The following is a 19272-nucleotide window of genomic DNA, read 5'->3' on the forward strand; positions in this document are numbered from 1 at the left end:
GTTCCTTGGGGGGGTCTAGTTTCCAAAATGGGGTCACTTGGGGGGGTTTCCACTGTTTAGGTACATCAGGGGCTGTCCAAACGCGACATGGCGTCCGATCTGAATTCCAGCCAATTTTGCATTGAAAAAGTCAAACGGCGCTCCTTCCCTACTGAGGTCTGCCATGCGCCGAAACAGTGGTTCCCCCCCCACATATCAGGTATCAGTGTACTCAGGACAAATTGCACAATAACTTTTGCAGTCCAATTTCTCCTGTTACCCTTGGTAAAATAAAGAAAATTGAATCTGAAGTATTTTTTTTGTGAAAAAAAGTTAAATGTTCATTTTTTTTTTAAAAAATATTCAAAAAATTCCTGTGATGCACCTAAAGGGTTAATAAACTCCTTGAATGTGGTTTTGAGCACCTTAAGGGGTGCAGTTTTTAGAATGGTGTCACTTTTGGGTATTTTCTATCATATAGACCCCTCAAAGTGGCTTCAAATGTGATGTGGTCCCTAAAAATAAAATGGTGTTGCAAAAATGAGAAATCGCTGGTCAATTTTTAACCCTTATAACTTCCTAACAAAAAAAAATTTTAGTTCCAAAATTGTGCTGATGCAAAGTAAACATGTGGGAAATGTTATTTATTAAGTTTTTTGTGTGCCGTATCGCTGTGATTTAAGGGCATAAAAATTCAAAGTTGGAAAATTGCAAAATTTTCACCAAATTTCTGTTTTTTTCACAAAGAAACGCAAGTTATTTGAATGCAATTTTACCACTAGCATGAAGTACAATATGTCACGAGAAAACATTGTCAGAATCACCGGGATCCATGGAATCGTTTCAGAGTTATGACCTCATAAAGGGACAGTGGTCAGAATTGTAAAAATTGGCCCGGGAGTTAACGTGCAAACCACCCTTGGTAGTGAAGGGGTTAAATCCGCAGCATGTCAATTCTTTCTGTGGATTCCGCAGCGGTTTGCCACCTGTTCCATTGTCCAGGTGTCAATCCGCAGAGGAAAACCGCAGGTCACTTTACCTGCAAATTCGCACTCAGCCTAATACAGCCGTCTGACTGCACCTTTAAAACCAATGTGCCAGTATACGTGGCCAATTTTCCCATGTGGTCCGATGGTCTATATGGGAAAAAAAAAAAAGAATTGGCGTGTGCACTACTTTGGTCCGTTAGATGAAGCAGAATAAACGCATGCAACGAAATGCTGCTTCGGCGCATGTAGCCACTCACATCCACAATTTGCAGTCGGCACTGGCTCGGTTTTCAGTACGGCTGTCTGAACTCCATTTTTAAATACTCCTATTCTCTTTGGCCTGCAATAACAGCTCTAGTTGACATTGGATAGCATTCATACTCACTCATGAGAGACATTTACGTAAAATTTCTTTATCTTTGACCATCTACTTTAAGCTCCACGTGGAATAACACCATCAGGTACCCTTACATGTGATCCTTCCCGGTATGTTATGTGCAGCCTCCAGTTTAGCCAAAGAAGGAAAAAACAAAACTTCAGTCTGACAAATTGATTCCCATTTCCTCTTTAGAAAAAAAAGAAGCTAACTCATGTGAGCCCTGCTTTTCTCCACAGCTTTCCAATCTGATGAAGACAGGCTATTAATGAGGAGGTGAATGCAGCCACAGTTACCAGCACATGTGCCTTTTTAGTTGCTTTATTTTTTTTTTCTTTTTGGGAAATTGTAAAGTTTAATTTAAGGATATATATATATTTTTTATTCCCAAAAAGTGACAATTTATTCATTGTAAATGGATAACCACAAGAAAGCCTTCGTTGCACAGCATATAGCCGGGGTAAGTCCTCCTAATCCTGCTGAGCGGCACAGTCTGTGCAGATTGTATAATGTGAATGGGTTTATTATTGTCACCGGTGTATTACCGCCTTGTGTTAATGCCTTTATGTATAATAGGATCGCATGAATGGTCATTTTATGTAGCTGTCGCATTTTTCTCCTATTTGACTTGAAATAACCCTGAACATTGTACTTTTTATTGCGACTCGTCGGTGTCGCATGAATATTTGTAATATGGCAATATCGGAGGTAATAAAATTGAAATACTGCATACAATTGTGATTGTATATTGTAGAAAAAAAAAAAAATTCCAACACTTTTGGATTTTTTTTTCCGCCATTGTGATCTAACAAAATAATGCTAGTTGCTCACTGCACGCTCAGCGTTCCTGCAATTTTTTTTTCTGCGGCCAAAACTTTCATGCATAACAGTATATAAAACATTGCATATAAAACACAGCGTTTTGCTACTTTTTTTTAGGTGGATTATATGTGTGATTTCTCTGTTGTACAGGTTAATAAAGTTAGTTTTTATTCACTAAAAATAAGCTTCATAGACGCAGCCCGTGTTATGCGTGCGGCTTTGCACTTTGCTTCCTATTGGTGAAGGAACGCTGAACGAACTGATATGATGCAGATTTTCAAAAACGCTGCAGTTTTCCAATTCAGTATGGGAAAAAAAAGATGTGCCTGAGAATTTTGAAATCACACAGATTTTGCAGGTAAAAAAAGCTTCTTTCCTGCAGAAAAAAAGAGCAAAAAAAAAGCCACCTGCGAACATAGCCATATATACTGTAACATTGCCTTGGGCGACCATTGTCCGAACCTTGCACTTTCCTACAAAGATGCCCACTGCAAAGAAAACATGCTATGCAGATGAAGTCAAAGTGTAAACCTCATAGACCTCCTATGATAGCGGCTTTCTGTACAGGCGCATAACATGGACATGCGCTGTAGTACAGTCTGCTTGTGAGTTTCCTTAGGCTAGTTTCACACTAGCGTATGGAGGAACTGCGGAGGCATGAGGACTTCTTCCGTGAAGCTCCTGTCAGCTCCGCCTCCGTCGGCATGCGTACCCTATCTTTAACATTAGGTACACAGGCCGTGCCGATGTATGCGGATGCCTCCGCATGCGTTGTTTTGACGGTGCGGCGACCGCACCAAAATGTAACATGTTGCGTTCGGTGCAGGTCGCCGCACCGTCAAAACGACGCGTGCAGATGCATCTGCATACATCGGCACGGCCTGTGTACCTAATGCTAAAGATAAGGTACACAGGCCGCATGCCGACGGAGGCTGAGCTGACCGGAGGAGGTGCAGCCATGAGCAGAGCTTCACAGAGGAAGTCAGCATCCCTCCGCAGCTCCTCCATACGCTAGTGTGAAACCAGCCTTATATATCAATATAAACTGTGTCCTAGGATAATCAGGTTACTCCTTATTCACTAGTACGTAGCCATATCATCTGGTTTCTTTAACCTTTCTGGAACGCCATTTTTTTCCTATTGAATTCAATGTGGCATCGAGAGTTTTTATTTATTTTTTTGCAAATGCTGCATGTTGTACCATGGTATCACAGTTTTGAGCTGCATCACAACTCAAAATCTGATCATAGCCCAATAGTATCAATATTGTCTAACAGCCGAGAAAAAGGTGGGCATGTGCCCATATCAATAAAACGGGTCTATATGTGTGTATAAGGTTTGTATACAATATTCTGCGGCTACAAATATTAGTCACTTATGAATGCATCTGAAAGCCACGAACCATAGATTTGAATCTTTTCCTAATCTCCGGATGAAGTTTTTAAAGCAATTACTTGCAGCATGTGGATGTTGTCAGTGCCACAGTACATCATGTTGTTCCTTAATACCATGCATGTGATGTGTAAGGAGAATAACTCCATAATAAGTGACAGTGTGGCCAAAATATATTCAAGCATATTCCAATTCTCTATAAATAGAACTTACTGTATGAATGAAGAGTTCTACAACTTTCTTATATACCGGACTTTGTGTTTCAGTAATTCACCATATTCAACATAGCTGTTTGCTGTCAATGAATGAGGATACTCCTCATGTTAATAATCACTGGTAAAACACATGTACATAATTTGTTCTGATCTCAGCTGAGAAGTGCATAGAATTGTATTTTGGACCGATTCTAACTTTTATTTTTCCTGGGATGAAACTTCAAATGGCACCCCTCCCGGAAGTACATAATAAATCTCAGTGAACAAATGCAATGCTGTCATTGTTCATTACTTTTATGGCATTAATTCATTATTATTTATTGAATCTGTGGTCATCTGATTGCTTATATTATATCAAATTATTGGAGTATACTGTATAAAACAAATGAAAGAATAAATCACCAGAACCACTGTCAATATAAGAATACAGAACTAGAGTTACCATCAGTACATTAACAAATGATCAGCACCACCATCATTACAGGAATATGTCACCAGTACTACAGTCAGTACATGAATACAGAACCAATCAACTGAAATGTCAAGTCTGCTCCGCATTATACATTTTATTACATGAACTTATAACAATAACTCCCAGTATGTTGTTAACAATGGTAAGGAGATACTGGAAGTTTTTTTTTTTAACAGCCATCATCAGACTAAGCACCATACAGAAACAACAGTACTCATGAGACTCGGGCAATATCACAAATAATCATTTATCACCAGTTACCCTACATTGACATTTTCTCTGATTGGAGTCTATTCAATCCCTTTTTTCTCCATCTGGTTCAGATGCCAAGACGACTTTGAAGATCCAGAGTCTTTGCAAACTTTCCATGTCTCTTTTTCTGCACATCCCAACATGGTGCCCTTAAAAAATAATGGTGTCATTATAATGCCCCTAATAAACATATCTTCCCTATGCTGAGCTTTTGAATAATAATTGCCCCTCACTGTGCTTCCTGCACAAAAATTTGGCTCTCACATTGCTCAACTTATTGGGCACAGCCTATAACCTCCTCACTGTCCATCCTTGTGAACTATTTCCTTCACACTGTCCACTCTTACGTACCATAGCCACTACACTGTTCACCCTTCATGTTGTCCCCTCTCCACTGTTTCACTCCACAATGTCCATATCTCCACACTGCCCCTCACATTGCCCCTTCCTGTCTGACCCCATCTTCCGTATGCTCCTTGTCTATACTGTGCCCCTTTTCTATACTAAAAACCTATCGAGATGGACTTTAATATAAGTTGGTGTGTAAGCATATGTTCACACTGGCCACTAAACAGACAAAACCCAAGACAAAAGCAAAATGAGCAAATACACTGCAGTAAATAAAATAGGTTACTTGGTTAACATATTTGTGATTAAAAAAAAAGAAAAACTGTAAAAACTATCCCACCACATCAAGGTGACCCTATTTGGGACAGTCCTAACCTCTAATATTAAAACCTTATCATTTGTCAAGTGACCTGCATGTGGATCAGGGTTGAGGAGGACTGAATCCGCCTAGTGGACACGCAGCCATGGGGAACCACATGAATAAAATGTCCAGCTCAAAGAAAAGGCAGGCCGCACCTTTTGTATGCACTAGGTGCAAACAAACAAAAAACCTGAAGAGATGAACTGGAATATAAGTTGGTGTGTAAGCACATGGTCACAATGGCCACTAAACATACAAAACCCAAAACAAAAGCAGAATGAGCAAATACCCTGCAGTAAATAAATAGCAGTAATGCATGAAAAAATTATAAGGTACTCTGTTAACATATTTTTGATAAAAAAAAAATCGGAAAAGCCATTCCACCATGTCACGGTGACCCCATTTAGGATGGTCCTAACATCTAATAATAAAACCTTACCATTTTGTCAAGTGACATGCATGTGGATGAGGGCTGAGAAGGACTGAACCTGGCATATGGACACACCTTTTCTATACTACCTCTTTGCTATTTTTCCCCAAATATAGTATTTCTTACTCTCAATTTGTAAAATAAAAACAGTCTAGACTATGTTATGCATAACATAGAAAATACATAGATTGATACATTGCATTGTGTAAGGGACTTTAAAGGTGTTGTCTACTTTTATTTTAAAAATAATGACCGGGACATAATTTTGTGGCATTTACTAATATAGAAATATTACAGGTTTTCCTCTTCTTGGTGCAGCCGTCCTCAGAGTCTGTACAGCTCTCCTGTTCTTAAAATGGTTGCTGAGGGAGAAGCATGTGACCAGACCTGTCCATCAGCCTCCTAAAATTGAAATACAGCTTCCCCTCAGTGTTTTTTTGAAGTGGAGGAAACTGTTGACCGTTCTGGTACACGTGCTCCTCCACCATTTTGAAAATAAGACAACTGTATAGTCTAGTCTACCTGAACTAACAAGAGCAGGAGGAGAACGTGTAATACTTATATACTCTCCTCTGCATTCAAATTGCTACACTAAAAAGAAAAGAAGAATTAAAAAAATTTGGGCCTAGATTGATGGCTCTTCCAAAATATCTATCATCCAAAGAAACTACGGAAGCATATAGCCATAAGTTACTATCATTTTATTAGGGTCAATACAAAAGACACAAAACACAAACAGATATGAGATAAAAGGAGATGAATATCCAATTAAACACCACAAGGTATATATGCACATAGACTAGATCAGCAAGACAAGTCCCTATAGAATATAAAGTAAGATACAAGAGTAGCTCCGTACTGGAGCAAAGATTGTTCCTGAGAAATTGGCCATTTATTTCCCCTAGGGAGGTATTAATTCCCAGGCATTAATGCACTGCAGCAATTATCAGCATTTCAATGTTGCTCTAGTCTATGTGTGAACTATATTTGCCCTATCCACCCATTCTAGGTGGAAATATGTAAGACTATACTATTTGGGCCTTATGTTGGCGTGATTTGGCATTATTTACTATCATTCTGTGAATCATCATGATATGCTATGTTTCACAGGTGACATGCATGGTGTTAGCAATGTATGTATCATTTTTATAGTGCATATATACCTTGTGGTGTTAAATTGGATATTCATCTCCTTTTATCTCATATCTGTTTGTGTTTTGTGTCTTTTGTATTGACCCTAATAAAATGATAGTAACTTATGGCTATATGCTTCTGTAGTCTCTTTGGATACTAAAAAGAAAAAGTTGTGGAATTATGATAATCACAGTGTGGATAGACATTTCATTGATATGCAAATGATGAAAAAAAAATTGAAACAATTTTCAAAACATTGAAAAATTATTTAATATCAAGTATGAGCTCCATGTGCAGAATTCCCCGCACTTATAAACCTTGGCTGCTATCAATGAGGTTATTAATGGCTGTCTGAGGAATATTCTGCTATACTGTACTTGGGTATGCAAATATTCAAGAACTCCTTGTTGCTAGCTTTGCAATTGGCAACCAATGACATCCTAGCTGTGCCTGATTGGAGACAAGTCTGGAGATGCTGCATATCATAGTAGCACATTGAGGCCTCCTAGGCTGCTCACTGTAGCATGAGTAACATATAGCCTGGCAATGTCATGTGGAAAAACATCGCCTAGGTTCCTTTTTAGAAAGGGCAGTAACACTGATTCTACACCTGAACCAACCTGGTGCTCAGCTGTTACTGTACCTGCAATGAAGACTAGAGGGGTCCATCTACCGTACATTATACCAACCCACATCATAATCTCATGAACAAAACCGGTGTGATGTTTGCTCATGAAAGCCACTTCATGGCATTGCTGATATAGTAGCTAGACCAATATCCGGCTATCATTGCATCAAAGAGAAAACGGTACTCTTCTCTGAAAATGACAGACCTCCATTTCTGTCTTGCTCTGCACCATTATAGCCTTTGATAGCTGTGATGTGACGTTAATGGAGCACCTGTATGTGGACGTCGGTCTCGTAGCCCAATGTCCAGATGCCTTCTAATTTTTTGTGCAGATGAAACAGAGGCCAGGGGGCTAGTCATGGCTGACAGTGGCAGTACTGGCACAGCCTGGCTCCCAGCCATGTTAACACATTGTTGTCCATTCCACACTGCCGGGGTTCCTTTTCTTTTAGCACCACACAATGATAGTCAGAGTCCAAGTTCATTTTCAGCAAAACAACTTTACTCAGCTCATCCAGTTTAGTCACAGAAACAGCACAAGATTCTTTGCAGAATATAACCACACAGTTCCCTGTACTGTCCCTCACTTCTCCAGAAATATCACATTTCCGTACCGTATCCGCTGGTACCGCAGCTTCCTGACTGGTCAGACTAACCCGCTTCAGGAGTTCCCCGCCCGCTTCCCTCTCCGAAGGTGAAGTTGAAGGATGGCTCTTCCATTCCTTTCCAGGCTTTAGGCCTCGGACGTTAAGGGTTGTCCTCACAAAGTTAGCTGCTACCATTCTTATGCTGCCCTGATATTCCTCCACCACCGTGTGATTGTCAGCTCTTAGGCCCTGGACCGCTGGGCTCCTCTGCTTAAAAGTTCCCCCAGACACGACTGTCCTGTCCTTGCTCCCGGCTCACACTAACTCCAGGAAGCTCCCCCAACTACTCTTTCTTAGCCCCTCCTAAGCGGCAAATCCAATTGGTCTATATTCCCAGTGCATTCTGGGATAAGTGAAGAGTCTCCGTGAGCTCAAAGAACACTGGATTTTGGTCGTTGCAGCTGAAAGGAGGACATTGGTAAGCCAGGGGAGGAGTTCTGAGGAGACAATTAGCATATTCACAGTGCATTCTGGGATAAGTGAAGAGTCTCCGCGAGCTCAAAGAACACTGGATTTTGGCTATTGCAGCTGAAAGGAGGACATAGGTAATCCGAATTTTGGCACGATTTTCACCGCTTTGATATCTCAAACAGTAAGAACATGGAAGCGGCCAGTAGCCATTTGGTGAGCTGCATTTCTTGCTACATGTTCACAGACTTACCAGCGGAAAAGCCAAACTTCACATGCCTGAAATGCAAGCTTGTGTCCCTGTTGGAGGAAAAGTTGCAAAATCCAGAAGAGAGGTTAGCTACATTGAAAATCATTAAGGAAGGTGAAGAGTTCTTAGACAGAACAGAATTATCTCTTTATGTTACAGTAAGAGAAGAAATTCGAAAAAACAGAGAAATGGAAACATGTGACCCAGAGAAGCAGGAGGATCAAGAGACAGTCAGCCCCCATACTGCTCAGGAACCAGTACCAGGATCTCACACAGGAGAATGATGAAGAAATACATCAGGAGAAGACTTTACCCACAAAGAAATGCCTTGTACGCCCTCAGAATCCTCCTGGATGGAGAAAGAAAAATTTGTGAAGAAGAAACAGAGAATGGTGGTCATGGGGGATTCCCTGTTGAAAGAAACAGACGCCACTATCTGCAGACCGGATATAACCTCAAAAGAAATGTGCTGTCTTCCAGGTGCAAAAATTAATGATGTGTCTGACAGGATATCAGGACTCTTCAGACATACAGATGACTACCCATTCCTGCTACTACATGTGGGGACAAATGACACCGCAAGAAACGACCTGGAAACCATCTGCAGTGACTTTGAAAACTTAGGTAAGAAAGTGAAAGAACTGGAAGCGCAGGTGGTCTTCTCTTCCATCCTCACAGTGGATGGCCATGGAACAAGGAGGTGGAATAAGATTCTGCAGGTGAACAACTGACTAAATCTGCAAAATTGTTGCATATTCCCCCCCCCCCCATCAGTAAGGATGAAATACGCTGCCAAGAATTGACATTTTGCAGATTTTAATCTGCTGCAAGTCTGCAACGAAAAATAAACAGTGTGTGCATGAGACTTCAGGGATCTCATTCACTTCGCTTGTATTGTAAACCATGCATATTTTCCACAACAAATCTGTGTGGGAAAAAGCAGCAAAAATGCAACGTCTGCACAGTCTTCAAATGAATTGGGGGAGAGTCTGAGTGACTGAAATTTATACTTATTGAGTGGCGGAGATTATAGTAAATAGGGGGCACAGCGCTGGCTAATAAGTTTATATGTTGAATAGTTTGTGGCTAATATATATTATCATCTATACTCGTGTATAAGTCGACCTGAGTATAAGCCAAGGCACCTGATTTTGCCACGAAAAACTGGAAAAATGTATTGACTCGACTATAAGCCAGGAATGCATTGTCCCCTAAGGCCGGGATCACATTTGTGAGAAACTCGCACCTCAATATCCGGCACTGCCGCCGGCACTCGGGAACGGAGTGTGCAGCTGCATGGAAATACATGCAGCCGCACACTCCAGTCCCAAGTGTCGGCGGCAGTGCTGAATATTGGGGTGCGAGACTCATGCGAGTTTCTCGCAAGTGTGATTCCGGCGTAAGCCCTATTCTGGTATGCATGGCTCCTCATCCCTGTCCTAGTATGAATGACTTCTTATCCCCATCCTTGTATTCATGGCTCCTTATCCTTATACTGGTATGCATGGTGCCTCATCCCTATCCTTGTATGCATGTCCCCTCCCCTTTAGAAAAGCATAAAACAAAAAAAACTCCTACTTAGATTCCCTCGCAGCATCTTGTTGTTCCGCAGTTGAGCAGCTCCTGCAGCCGAGCGATCACTTGTCCCTGCTCATAGCTCCGAATCATCCCGAATTCAGTGAGACAGTCCCATTTTTGCCCTACCCACCCACTGTCCCGCCCAGGATTCTATTTTTCCACACTGCAGGGAGATAAGCCGCACGCCCCCCATGCACCCCATCCTCGCCCTCCCAGAGACCCGGCGCAGGCCCTCACAGCCTGCAATGATGTCGCTAGGCTGTGTTCTCTTCTGTGCGCACAGGACCTGTGGTAAGGTCACAGGAGGGAGGTGTCTACAGGACTCTGCTGTGCTGGTTGTCATTATGCTGGGTGAGAGAAGTTTCTGTGTGGGGTCAGGAGGGGTTTACAGGGTGGATGAAGTAGAGCTGTGTGTACGAGGTGTACGGAGCAGAGATGTGTGTGTATGAGGTGTACGGAGCAGAGCCATGTGTGTACGAGGAGTACGGAGCGGAGCAGTGTGTACAAGGTGTACAGAGCAGAGCCATGTGTGTACGAGGTGTATGGAGCGGAGCCGTGTGTGTACGAGGTGTACGGAGCAGAGCCCTGTGTGTACGAGGTGTAAGGAGTGGAACCGTGTGTGTACGAGGTGTACGGAGCTGAGCCCTGTGTGTACAAGGTGTACGAAGTGGAGCCCTGTGTGTATGAGGTGTACGAAACGGAGCCCTGTGTGTATGAAGTGTACAGAGCTGAGCCATGTGTGTACGGCGCGGAGCAGAGCCTTGTGTGTATGGGGTGTACGGAGTGGAGCTGCGAGTGTATGGAGCAGAGCCACGTGTGTATGAGGTGTACGGAGCGGAACCGCGTATGTACGAGGTGTATGGAGCAAATCTGCATGTGTACAAGGTTAATGGAGTGGAGCCATGTGTGTACAAGGTGTACAGAGCGTGGCCGTGTGTGTACGAGGCATACAAAGCGGAACCGTGTGTGTATGAGGTTTGCGGAGCCATGCGTGTACAAGGTGTAAGGTGGGGAGCATTCATATCTCCCAACCGTCCCGGATCCAGCAGGGCAGGCCCGATTTTGAGTCTACCTAACTGCCCCGGCCGGGAGGCTACTTTTCCCGCGGACACAGGAATACACACCAGAGCCCCGAGGAGCACTTTAAAATTGACATATGACGTTCCACCGGAAGTGACGTGCTAGAAGCTGATCAGAAATTAGGTAATTTCGGGAGAAGATTGTGACGGAACCATGGATGCCCTTCAGGGAATGCTTCAGATCCATCACCGTGTCCTCCTCCGAAAGGCAGACAGCGGGATCGCCTTGGACTCGGGGATGTTGGCCATGTGAGCGGATCATGATATGTCCTGCATCAGGAGGCTCAAGGTGGCCATTACAATGGGAGCTGGGCTGCTATAGTATCTTTATAGAATCTTTCTTTCTCGCTCTTCTTTCTTTCCCCTCTGTCTTTCTCTCTAATCTTTCTCCTTCCTTTCTCTCTTCTCCCTCCTCTTTCTTTCTCTCCATCCGTTCTTTCCTCTCTTTCTCTCTCCGTTTTCATTCTTTCCCCTTTTTTTCTCTCTCTGTTCTTACTCTCTCTCTGTTCTCTTTCTTTAGCCTCTTTCTTTCTCTCAGTTCTCTCTCTGCTCTCTTTCTTTCCCCACTTTCTTTCTCTCTATTCTCTATCTGTGTTCTTTCTCTGTTATTTCTTTCCCATCTTTCTCTCTGTTCTTTCTCTGTTTCTTTGTTTCTTTCCCCTCTTTCTTTCTCTAATATTTTTTCTCTCTCTGTTCCTTCTTTCTCTCTCTGTTCTCTTTCCTTCTTTCTCTGTTCTCTTTCATCCCCCTCTTTCTTTCTCTCTGTTCTCTCTCTGCTCTTTCTTTCTCTCTTTCTTTTGCTCCCTGTTCTTTCCCATCTTTATCTCTATTTCTCTGTTCTTCCTTTCCCTCTGTCTTATTTCTTTCCTCTCTGTCTTATTTCTTTCCTCTCTTTCTTTCTCTCCCTCTCTGTTCTTTCTTTCCCCTATTTCTTTTTTTCTCTCTCTCTGTTCTTTTTTTCTGTCCCTTCTTTCTTTCTCTGTTCTTTCTCTGTTTTTCTGTCCCCTCTTTCTTTCTTTTTCTTTCTTTCTCCTCTTTTTCTCTCTGCTCTTTCTTTACCCTCTTTCTTTCTCTTTCTCTCTGTTCTCTCTCTCTCTGTTCTTCCTTTCTTTCTCTGTTCTCTTTCTTTCCCATCTTTCTTTTTTCTCTCTCTCTGTTCTTTTTCTATCTTCTTTCTTTCTCTCTGTTCTTTATTTCCCCTCTTTCTTTCTCTCTGCTCTTTCTCTGTTTCTTTCCTTCCCCTCTTTATTTCTTTCTCTCTGGTCTTTCTTTCCACTTTTTCTTTATCTCTGTTCTTTTTTTGTCTGTTTTTTCTTTGCCCTCTCTTTCTCTCTCTTTCTCTCTCCCTCTCCTTTCTTTCCCCTCTTTCTTTTTTTCTCTCTCTCTGTTCTTTTTTCTGTCCCCTCTTTCTCTCTCTGTTCTTTCTTTCCCATCTTTCTCTCGCTTTGATCTTTTGTCACAAAGTGACTGGCCCTGTGTAACATGACCCAGCAATCAGTCGGTCACCAAATAGCAAACAAGGGAACACCGGGGACACAATTACAATGGTGGGCCCTTTGATAGGGAACGGGGAACTGGACACCTCCTGAACTCTCCTGAGGCTGTGCCCTGGTCTATCCTGACGTCCCTATATGGCTTCTTTCAACCCGTCGCCGAGCAGGATACCTTAGCCCTCACTTGCCCTGCACTGATCCCTCAGTATTGAATTGGCTAGTGCGGACACTGGTCCCACCGCTGCACTAATACAACACCAAGGAAAAATATAACAAAACATGGTAAGACAAACTACACTTAGCTTTCTCTGCTGCAATGCACCACACAGCAGAGTAAGGCAACAGATCACAGCATTCGGCTGAAGCACCACTGCACCAGAAAGCTCCTGTCTTCAGCTTGGTTGGTCTCCAAAGAGGAAGTGTATCACCAACAGTCAGCTGATGCACCAGGTGACCTTTTAAAGGAGGGTGGGAGTAGTCACCACCTGCATCAGCAAATTGACCAGCCATGTAATTACACCAGCGGCCACCGGGGGAAAAACGGATATTAACCCCAGATGGCCTGAAAGGAAAAAAAGTTTATATATGAGAATCCTAGATCTGACACAGATCCAAAAATGGATCGAGACAGTACCCCTCAATGAGCGGCTTATGAACCCTCAACACTGCACCTCACCAGAAAACAACCTACAATGAGGACGCCTCCATCCACCAGAGTTCACCTTGGCAGTCACCTGACTCTCATGTTTATGGAAAATGTGGACTAATGGAGGTGACAACGTATGCTCTGGAGGCGCCACAAATCTCCTGAGCGCCGAACTGGGGAATGAGTTGTGTACGGGCATTACTGGAGGTGACTCCAGCAAGTAAGTCCCCGGGCCGAGAATGGACGACACCCGATACGGCCCGATCACCCAAGAACTCCAGACCCCAGCAGCACACTTCCACGGGATGTTTTTGGTGGACACCCATACGTACTCATTCACACACAGGTCCGGACCCGAACATTTATTGCCATGTACACATTTGCCACAAGATGATGAATTCTTCACAGAACCGACAACAGAGGCGTCCCCCTGTCTCGTCACCCTCACAGCCCCACCATGCTCAGAAGGAACAACCATCTTCCTCTGACCCTTCCTCCAACGAGGACTCTGACACTCAGGGTTAACATGTGGTGAGGGTTGCGACTTGCCCCTACTCTTTGGCAGCACCTCTGCTGCCCCCACAGGAGAAGAAGGGGATGGTTATAGAATGATGGCAGAGACAGTAGCCCCTGGGCAGCAGCCCTCACACAACTGATCTTAGCTGACTATTTCCCTAGATCGCCACTCTATGACTGGGTTGTGTCTTTTCAACCAAGGGAGGCCTAAAATGATAGGTGATGGCATTCCCCCCAAGACGTAGCATGACAAGGACTCTTCATGATAAGTTACTAAATGCAGATGTATATCATCCATGACTTGGGTCAACCTCCCCTGGCTAAGTGGGACAGTCAATGGCCTGGATGCTTACGTGTTTGGCTAGCGTCCTACACCTCAGGCCATGGGTCTGGACAAAGAGAGCATCCACCAGATTGACTCCTGCTCCACAAGCACCGGTAGTCCCTCAGTTTCTCCACCAAGCACCACTTCCACAGACATGGAGGGGAAGAAATGGAGGAAATATACACTCCCTGGTCGCCTCCCTCCACATGACCAGGGGGACGCGGCTTCTTAGCTGGTACAGATGATTTGGTGTGCGCCGGGCAGACGCCGATGAAATGACCAGTCTGCCAACAGTAAAAACATGCCCCCACACCACGGTGAACCGCAGGCAACCCCGTTTGAGAACCAACTACTAGCACCTACATGGGTTTGTCCATCTGCACTGGTGTGTCCTCCTCCCTAACAAGGACTACAGGGGGCACATTTGGTGTATGCCTCTCCCTGAGGCATCTATCTACCCAGATGGCAAGGGACATGGTAGCCTCCAATGACCTGGGGGCAGCGTACTGCACCAAAGTATCCTGCAACCTTGGGGACAGACCCTTCACAAAATGACACCTAAGGGCAGGGTCATTCCACTGTCCGTCAGTGGTCCACCTCAAACTCTGAGCAGTACTCCTCAACCAGCCAGCCCCCCTGCTTGATTTTATGGAGTCGGGTTTCCGCCAGGGAGACGCCATCAGGATCTCCATACACCAGCGCCAGAGCCACAAAAAAAACCATCCACCGACCGTAAAGATGGCAAATCGGTCAGCAGGGAGAAGGCCCAGGATTGGAGATCACCCTTGAGAAGGGAGACAATAATCCCCACATGCTGTTCCTCACTCCCTGATGAACGGGAGTGGAGCCTGGAGTACAATTTACAGGCCTCCTAAAAAACAGAAATTTATCTCTCCCTCCAGAAAACCTGTCAGCGAGAGATATCTTGGGTTCTGGTTGAGACTGCACCTGAGCCGAGACCCAGAACCCCGCCAACTGCTGAAGTTGCTGCACCACCTCACCCCGCAGAACCTTAAGCTCATCAGTGAGGGTCTGAAGCAGTTGGACAAAGGCCTGCATTTGGGCCATGGCTCACCAGAAAAAAAAAAATGTGTCGGTTGGTGATAATGCAATCGGTCGGTCACCAAACAAGGGAACACCGGGACACAATTACAACAGTGGGCCCTGCGATAGGGAATGGGGAACTGGACACCTCCTGCACTCTCCTGAGGCTGTGCCCTGGTCTATCCTGACATCCCTATACAGCTTCTTTCAAACCGTTGCTGAGCAGGATACCTTAGCCCTCACTTGCTATGCACCAATCCTCTCTCTGTTTCTTTTCTTCCCCTCTTTATTTCTTTCTCTCTGGTCTTTCTTTCCACTTTTTCTTTATCTCTGTTCTTTTTTTGTCTGTTTTTTCTTTGCCCTCTCTTTCTCTCTCCCTCTCCTTTCATTCCCCTCTTTCTTTTTTTCTCTCTCTCTGTTCTTTTTTCTGTCCCCTCTTTCTCTCTCTGTTCTTTCTTTCCCATCTTTCTCTCGCTTTGATCTTTTGTCACAAAGTGACTGGCCCTGTGTAACATGACCCAGCAATCAGTCGGTCACCAAATAGCAAACAAGGGAACACCGGGGACACAATTACAATGGTGGGCCCTTTGATAGGGAACGGGGAACTGGACACCTCCTGAACTCTCCTGAGGCTGTGCCCTGGTCTATCCTGACGCCCCTATACGGCTTCTTTCAATCCGTTGCCGAGCAGGATACCTTAGCCTTCACTTGCCCTGCACCGATCCCTCAGTATTGAATTGGCTAGTGCGGACAGTGGTCCCACCACTGCACTAATACAACACCAAGGAAAGATATAACAAAACAAGGTAAAACAAATTACACTTAGCTTTCTCTGCTGCAATGCACCACACAGCAGAGTAAGGCACCCGATCACAGCATTCGGCTGAAGCACCACTGCACCAGAAAGCTCCTGTCTTCAGCTTGGTTGGTCTCCAAAGAGGAAGTGTATCACCAATATTCAGCTGATGCATCAGGTGACCTTTTAAAGGAGGTTGGGAGTGGTCACCACCTGCATCAGCAAATTGACCAGCCATGTAATTACACCAGTGGCCACCGGGGGGAAAAACTGATATTAACCCCTGATGGCCTGAAAAGTTTTTCCTTTTCCGTTTATATATGAGAATCCTAGATCTGACAGATCCAAAATGGATCGTGACATCTTTCTTTCTTTCCCCTCTTTCTTTCTCTCTCTCTGTTCTTTGTTTCCACTCTTTCATTCTCTCTGTACTTTCTTTCTGTCCCTTCTTTCTGTCTCTCTGTTCTTTCTTTTCCCCCTTTCTTTCTCTCTGTTCTTTCTCTCCCTCTCTGTTCTTTCTTTCTTGCCCTCTTTCTTTTTTTCCTCTCTGTTCTTTTTTCTGTCCCCTCTTTTTCTCTCTGTTCTCTCTGTTTCTTTCTTTGTTTCCCCTCTCCCTCTGTTCTCTTTCTTTCCCCTTTTCTTTCTCTCTCTGTTCTTGTTTTCTGTCCCCTCTTTCTTTCTCTTTGTTCTTTCTTTCTCTGTTTCTTTCTTTCCCCTCATTCTCTCTCTTAGTTTTCTTTCATTTTGTTGTTTTTCTCTTTCTTTCCCCTCTTTCTTTCTCTGTGTTTTCTCTCTCTGCTTTCTCTCTCTTTTCCTCAGTACCAGTCAGTGTGCCAACAGTACCAGCCACCGTGCACATAATGCCAACAGTACCAGCCATTGTGCACATAATGCCAGCCACTGTGCCCTCAGTACCAGTCAGTTAGATCAGCAGTGCTAAATGGGTGCTGTTGGGGCGTGGACATGGGTGTGACTAGTTGTGTAATGGGTGTGGTCGGGGTGTGTCCATAAATTTGCTGCCGCACACGCCGCAGCCTTTGTCCCTCTTTCCCTTCTTCAAAAGTTGGGAGGTATGATTAAGGTAATGAATATTCACCTCTCTCCACTAGACTGGGACTTGTGATCGCCTGACCGCAGGAGCTGCTGGCACTGGAACAAGATGCTGCAAGGGTGCACAGGGAAGGTAAGTAGGAGTTTTGTTTTTTAACAGCTGCTGGAAGCCAGCGGCAGTGGCTATAAGAGAAATTAATATTCATTGCCAGTGCAGTGAATATTCATTTCTCTTTAGCAGTTGGCACAGTTACAGCTGCAGGGATTGTCAGTATGCTGCTAGAAAAAAACGAGCAGCAAACTGACACTTCACATGGCTACAGGAATGTAGCCTTATTATGTATAGCACAGTCCCTTATTATATAGTGTACAATCTTTTTATATATAGCGTCATCTCTTAGTATATAGAGCACATTCTTTTAATAGATTCCTCTGTCCTTAATTGCATAATTTCCTCTTTTATTATGTATAACACTGTCCCTTATTAAGCAGCATCCTTTCTAGTTATGCATGTTTTCATCCTTTATTATATAGCATCCTCTGTTGTTAGCCTCCTCCAACAGAAAAAAAGCTTTATCATGCTCCATCAGCAATCATTTCAGTTTATATCTAACAAAAGAGGACAATATGAAATAAAGACCAGGGCACTATAAATAACAATGCTGTACATAACGAGAGGGCACTGTATAATAAGAGACAGTGTTACACATAACAAGAGAGGGCACTGTATAATAAGGGACTGTGCTGTGTATAACAAGAGAGGGTACTGTGTAATAAGAGATGTTACACATAACAAGAGAGAGGACTGTGTAATAACGGGCAGCAACATACAGAATGAGGAGACTACATTATATATGTATATATCTGTACATTGGTAGCCTTAAAACGAGGGGGGCGCAAACACATTTCTTGCACAAGGGCCCTAAATCGTCTGTGTCCACCCCTGCTTTCAGGGGTCTTCCCCATGCTGTTCTCCTTGCATTCAGCACTTTTTCCATCCAGTTCAACATTTTCACCTCTGGCTACTTCAGAGAAAGAAGTAAGAATCTCCACTTGTCTACCAGCTAATATCCTCTGACTTTGGCTATGGAGGGTACTTCAGGTAGCATGCACTGAAAGCGCTAAATTCATACTAAACTATTTTTTACTGGCAATGTACTGTAATCTAACACCTGGGAGACTTGTTGAATATGTCTTGGACTGATGGCTATAACAGGTTCCCCTCTCATTTACTGCCTGTCACACAACAACATAGCACTGTTCTGCTGGCTGATATAAAAAATACTGTTCCTTGGTATTTCATTTTCTTCTGTGGATAATGTGTTTTGCTTTTTTCATCATCATCTAGTAAAGAGATTCACATTCTATATCATTGGGTGATCAGACAATCCCCTCACACAGGATCTCTGTTACACAACTTACATCATGGACCCCACCAGCATACTAGCAGCTGCGCCCACAATGAATTATGCACGTCACTGGTCTAAACTTGTGTAATTAAACAGCAGTCATTATGGAACAGTATAAGTGCTTTGTTATGTACTAAACTATGTTTACAGCTCCACCTTGGTCTAAAATGTTTTATGAACATATCCTTTGCCAAAAATGGAAACAAAAAGGAAAGGAAGTTGAAAAATGTTTGTGAAAAATGTTTTTTTGTCAACTCTACTTGGGTCAACGACAGAAGTTGCAAAGGTCAAATGCAGCTAGAAGCACATCACACAGAAAATGTTCACATGGGTAAAAATTATTTTTCATCAGCAGTATATGTAGTCCCTACGCGCAGGGGTGCACCTACCATGAGGCAGGTTGAGCACTCTGCCTCAGGAGGCGGTGCCTCCCTGAAGAGAGGGGGTGGCAGATTCTCCTCTCCTGCATCTGCTTGGGTTGCTCATATATTGCTGTTCTGTGCACCCAGGATCTGTGCTGAGGACACAGTAGGGGAGGAGTCAAGTGTCACATGATCATGGGCTCTGCAGGACTTTGCTGTGCTGGTTGTCATGGTGCTGGAGAGGGGAAGTTTATGTGTGGGGTCAGGAGGG

General features: G+C 43.8%; 1 protein-coding gene across 7 annotated transcripts in view; it reads left to right on the forward strand.

The window, feature by feature from the left end:
* The first annotated feature begins 1495 nt into the window (after positions 1-1495).
* Positions 1496-19272, forward strand: part of LOC141059692 (solute carrier family 2, facilitated glucose transporter member 9-like) — a 198832-nt gene continuing 181055 nt past the window's right edge. For 3 of the 7 annotated variants that reach the window (XM_073555800.1, XM_073555802.1, XM_073555806.1), the window contains exons 1-2: positions 1496-1620; positions 1740-1804. In XM_073555800.1, the coding sequence (XP_073411901.1) occupies positions 1760-1804 (45 nt within the window). In that variant the 5' untranslated portion in view covers positions 1496-1620; positions 1740-1759. Of the gene's footprint in view, positions 1805-17289; positions 17364-19272 lie in introns of all 7 variants that reach the window. The other 4 variants (XM_073555803.1, XM_073555804.1, XM_073555805.1 and 1 more) reach the window with 2 other exon arrangements.

The sequence above is a fragment of the Dendrobates tinctorius genome, unplaced genomic scaffold (assembly GCF_039654945.1).
Source record: "Dendrobates tinctorius isolate UK_male_01 unplaced genomic scaffold, ASM3965494v1 ptg000230l, whole genome shotgun sequence".
Classification (NCBI taxonomy): Eukaryota; Metazoa; Chordata; class Amphibia; order Anura; family Dendrobatidae; genus Dendrobates; species Dendrobates tinctorius.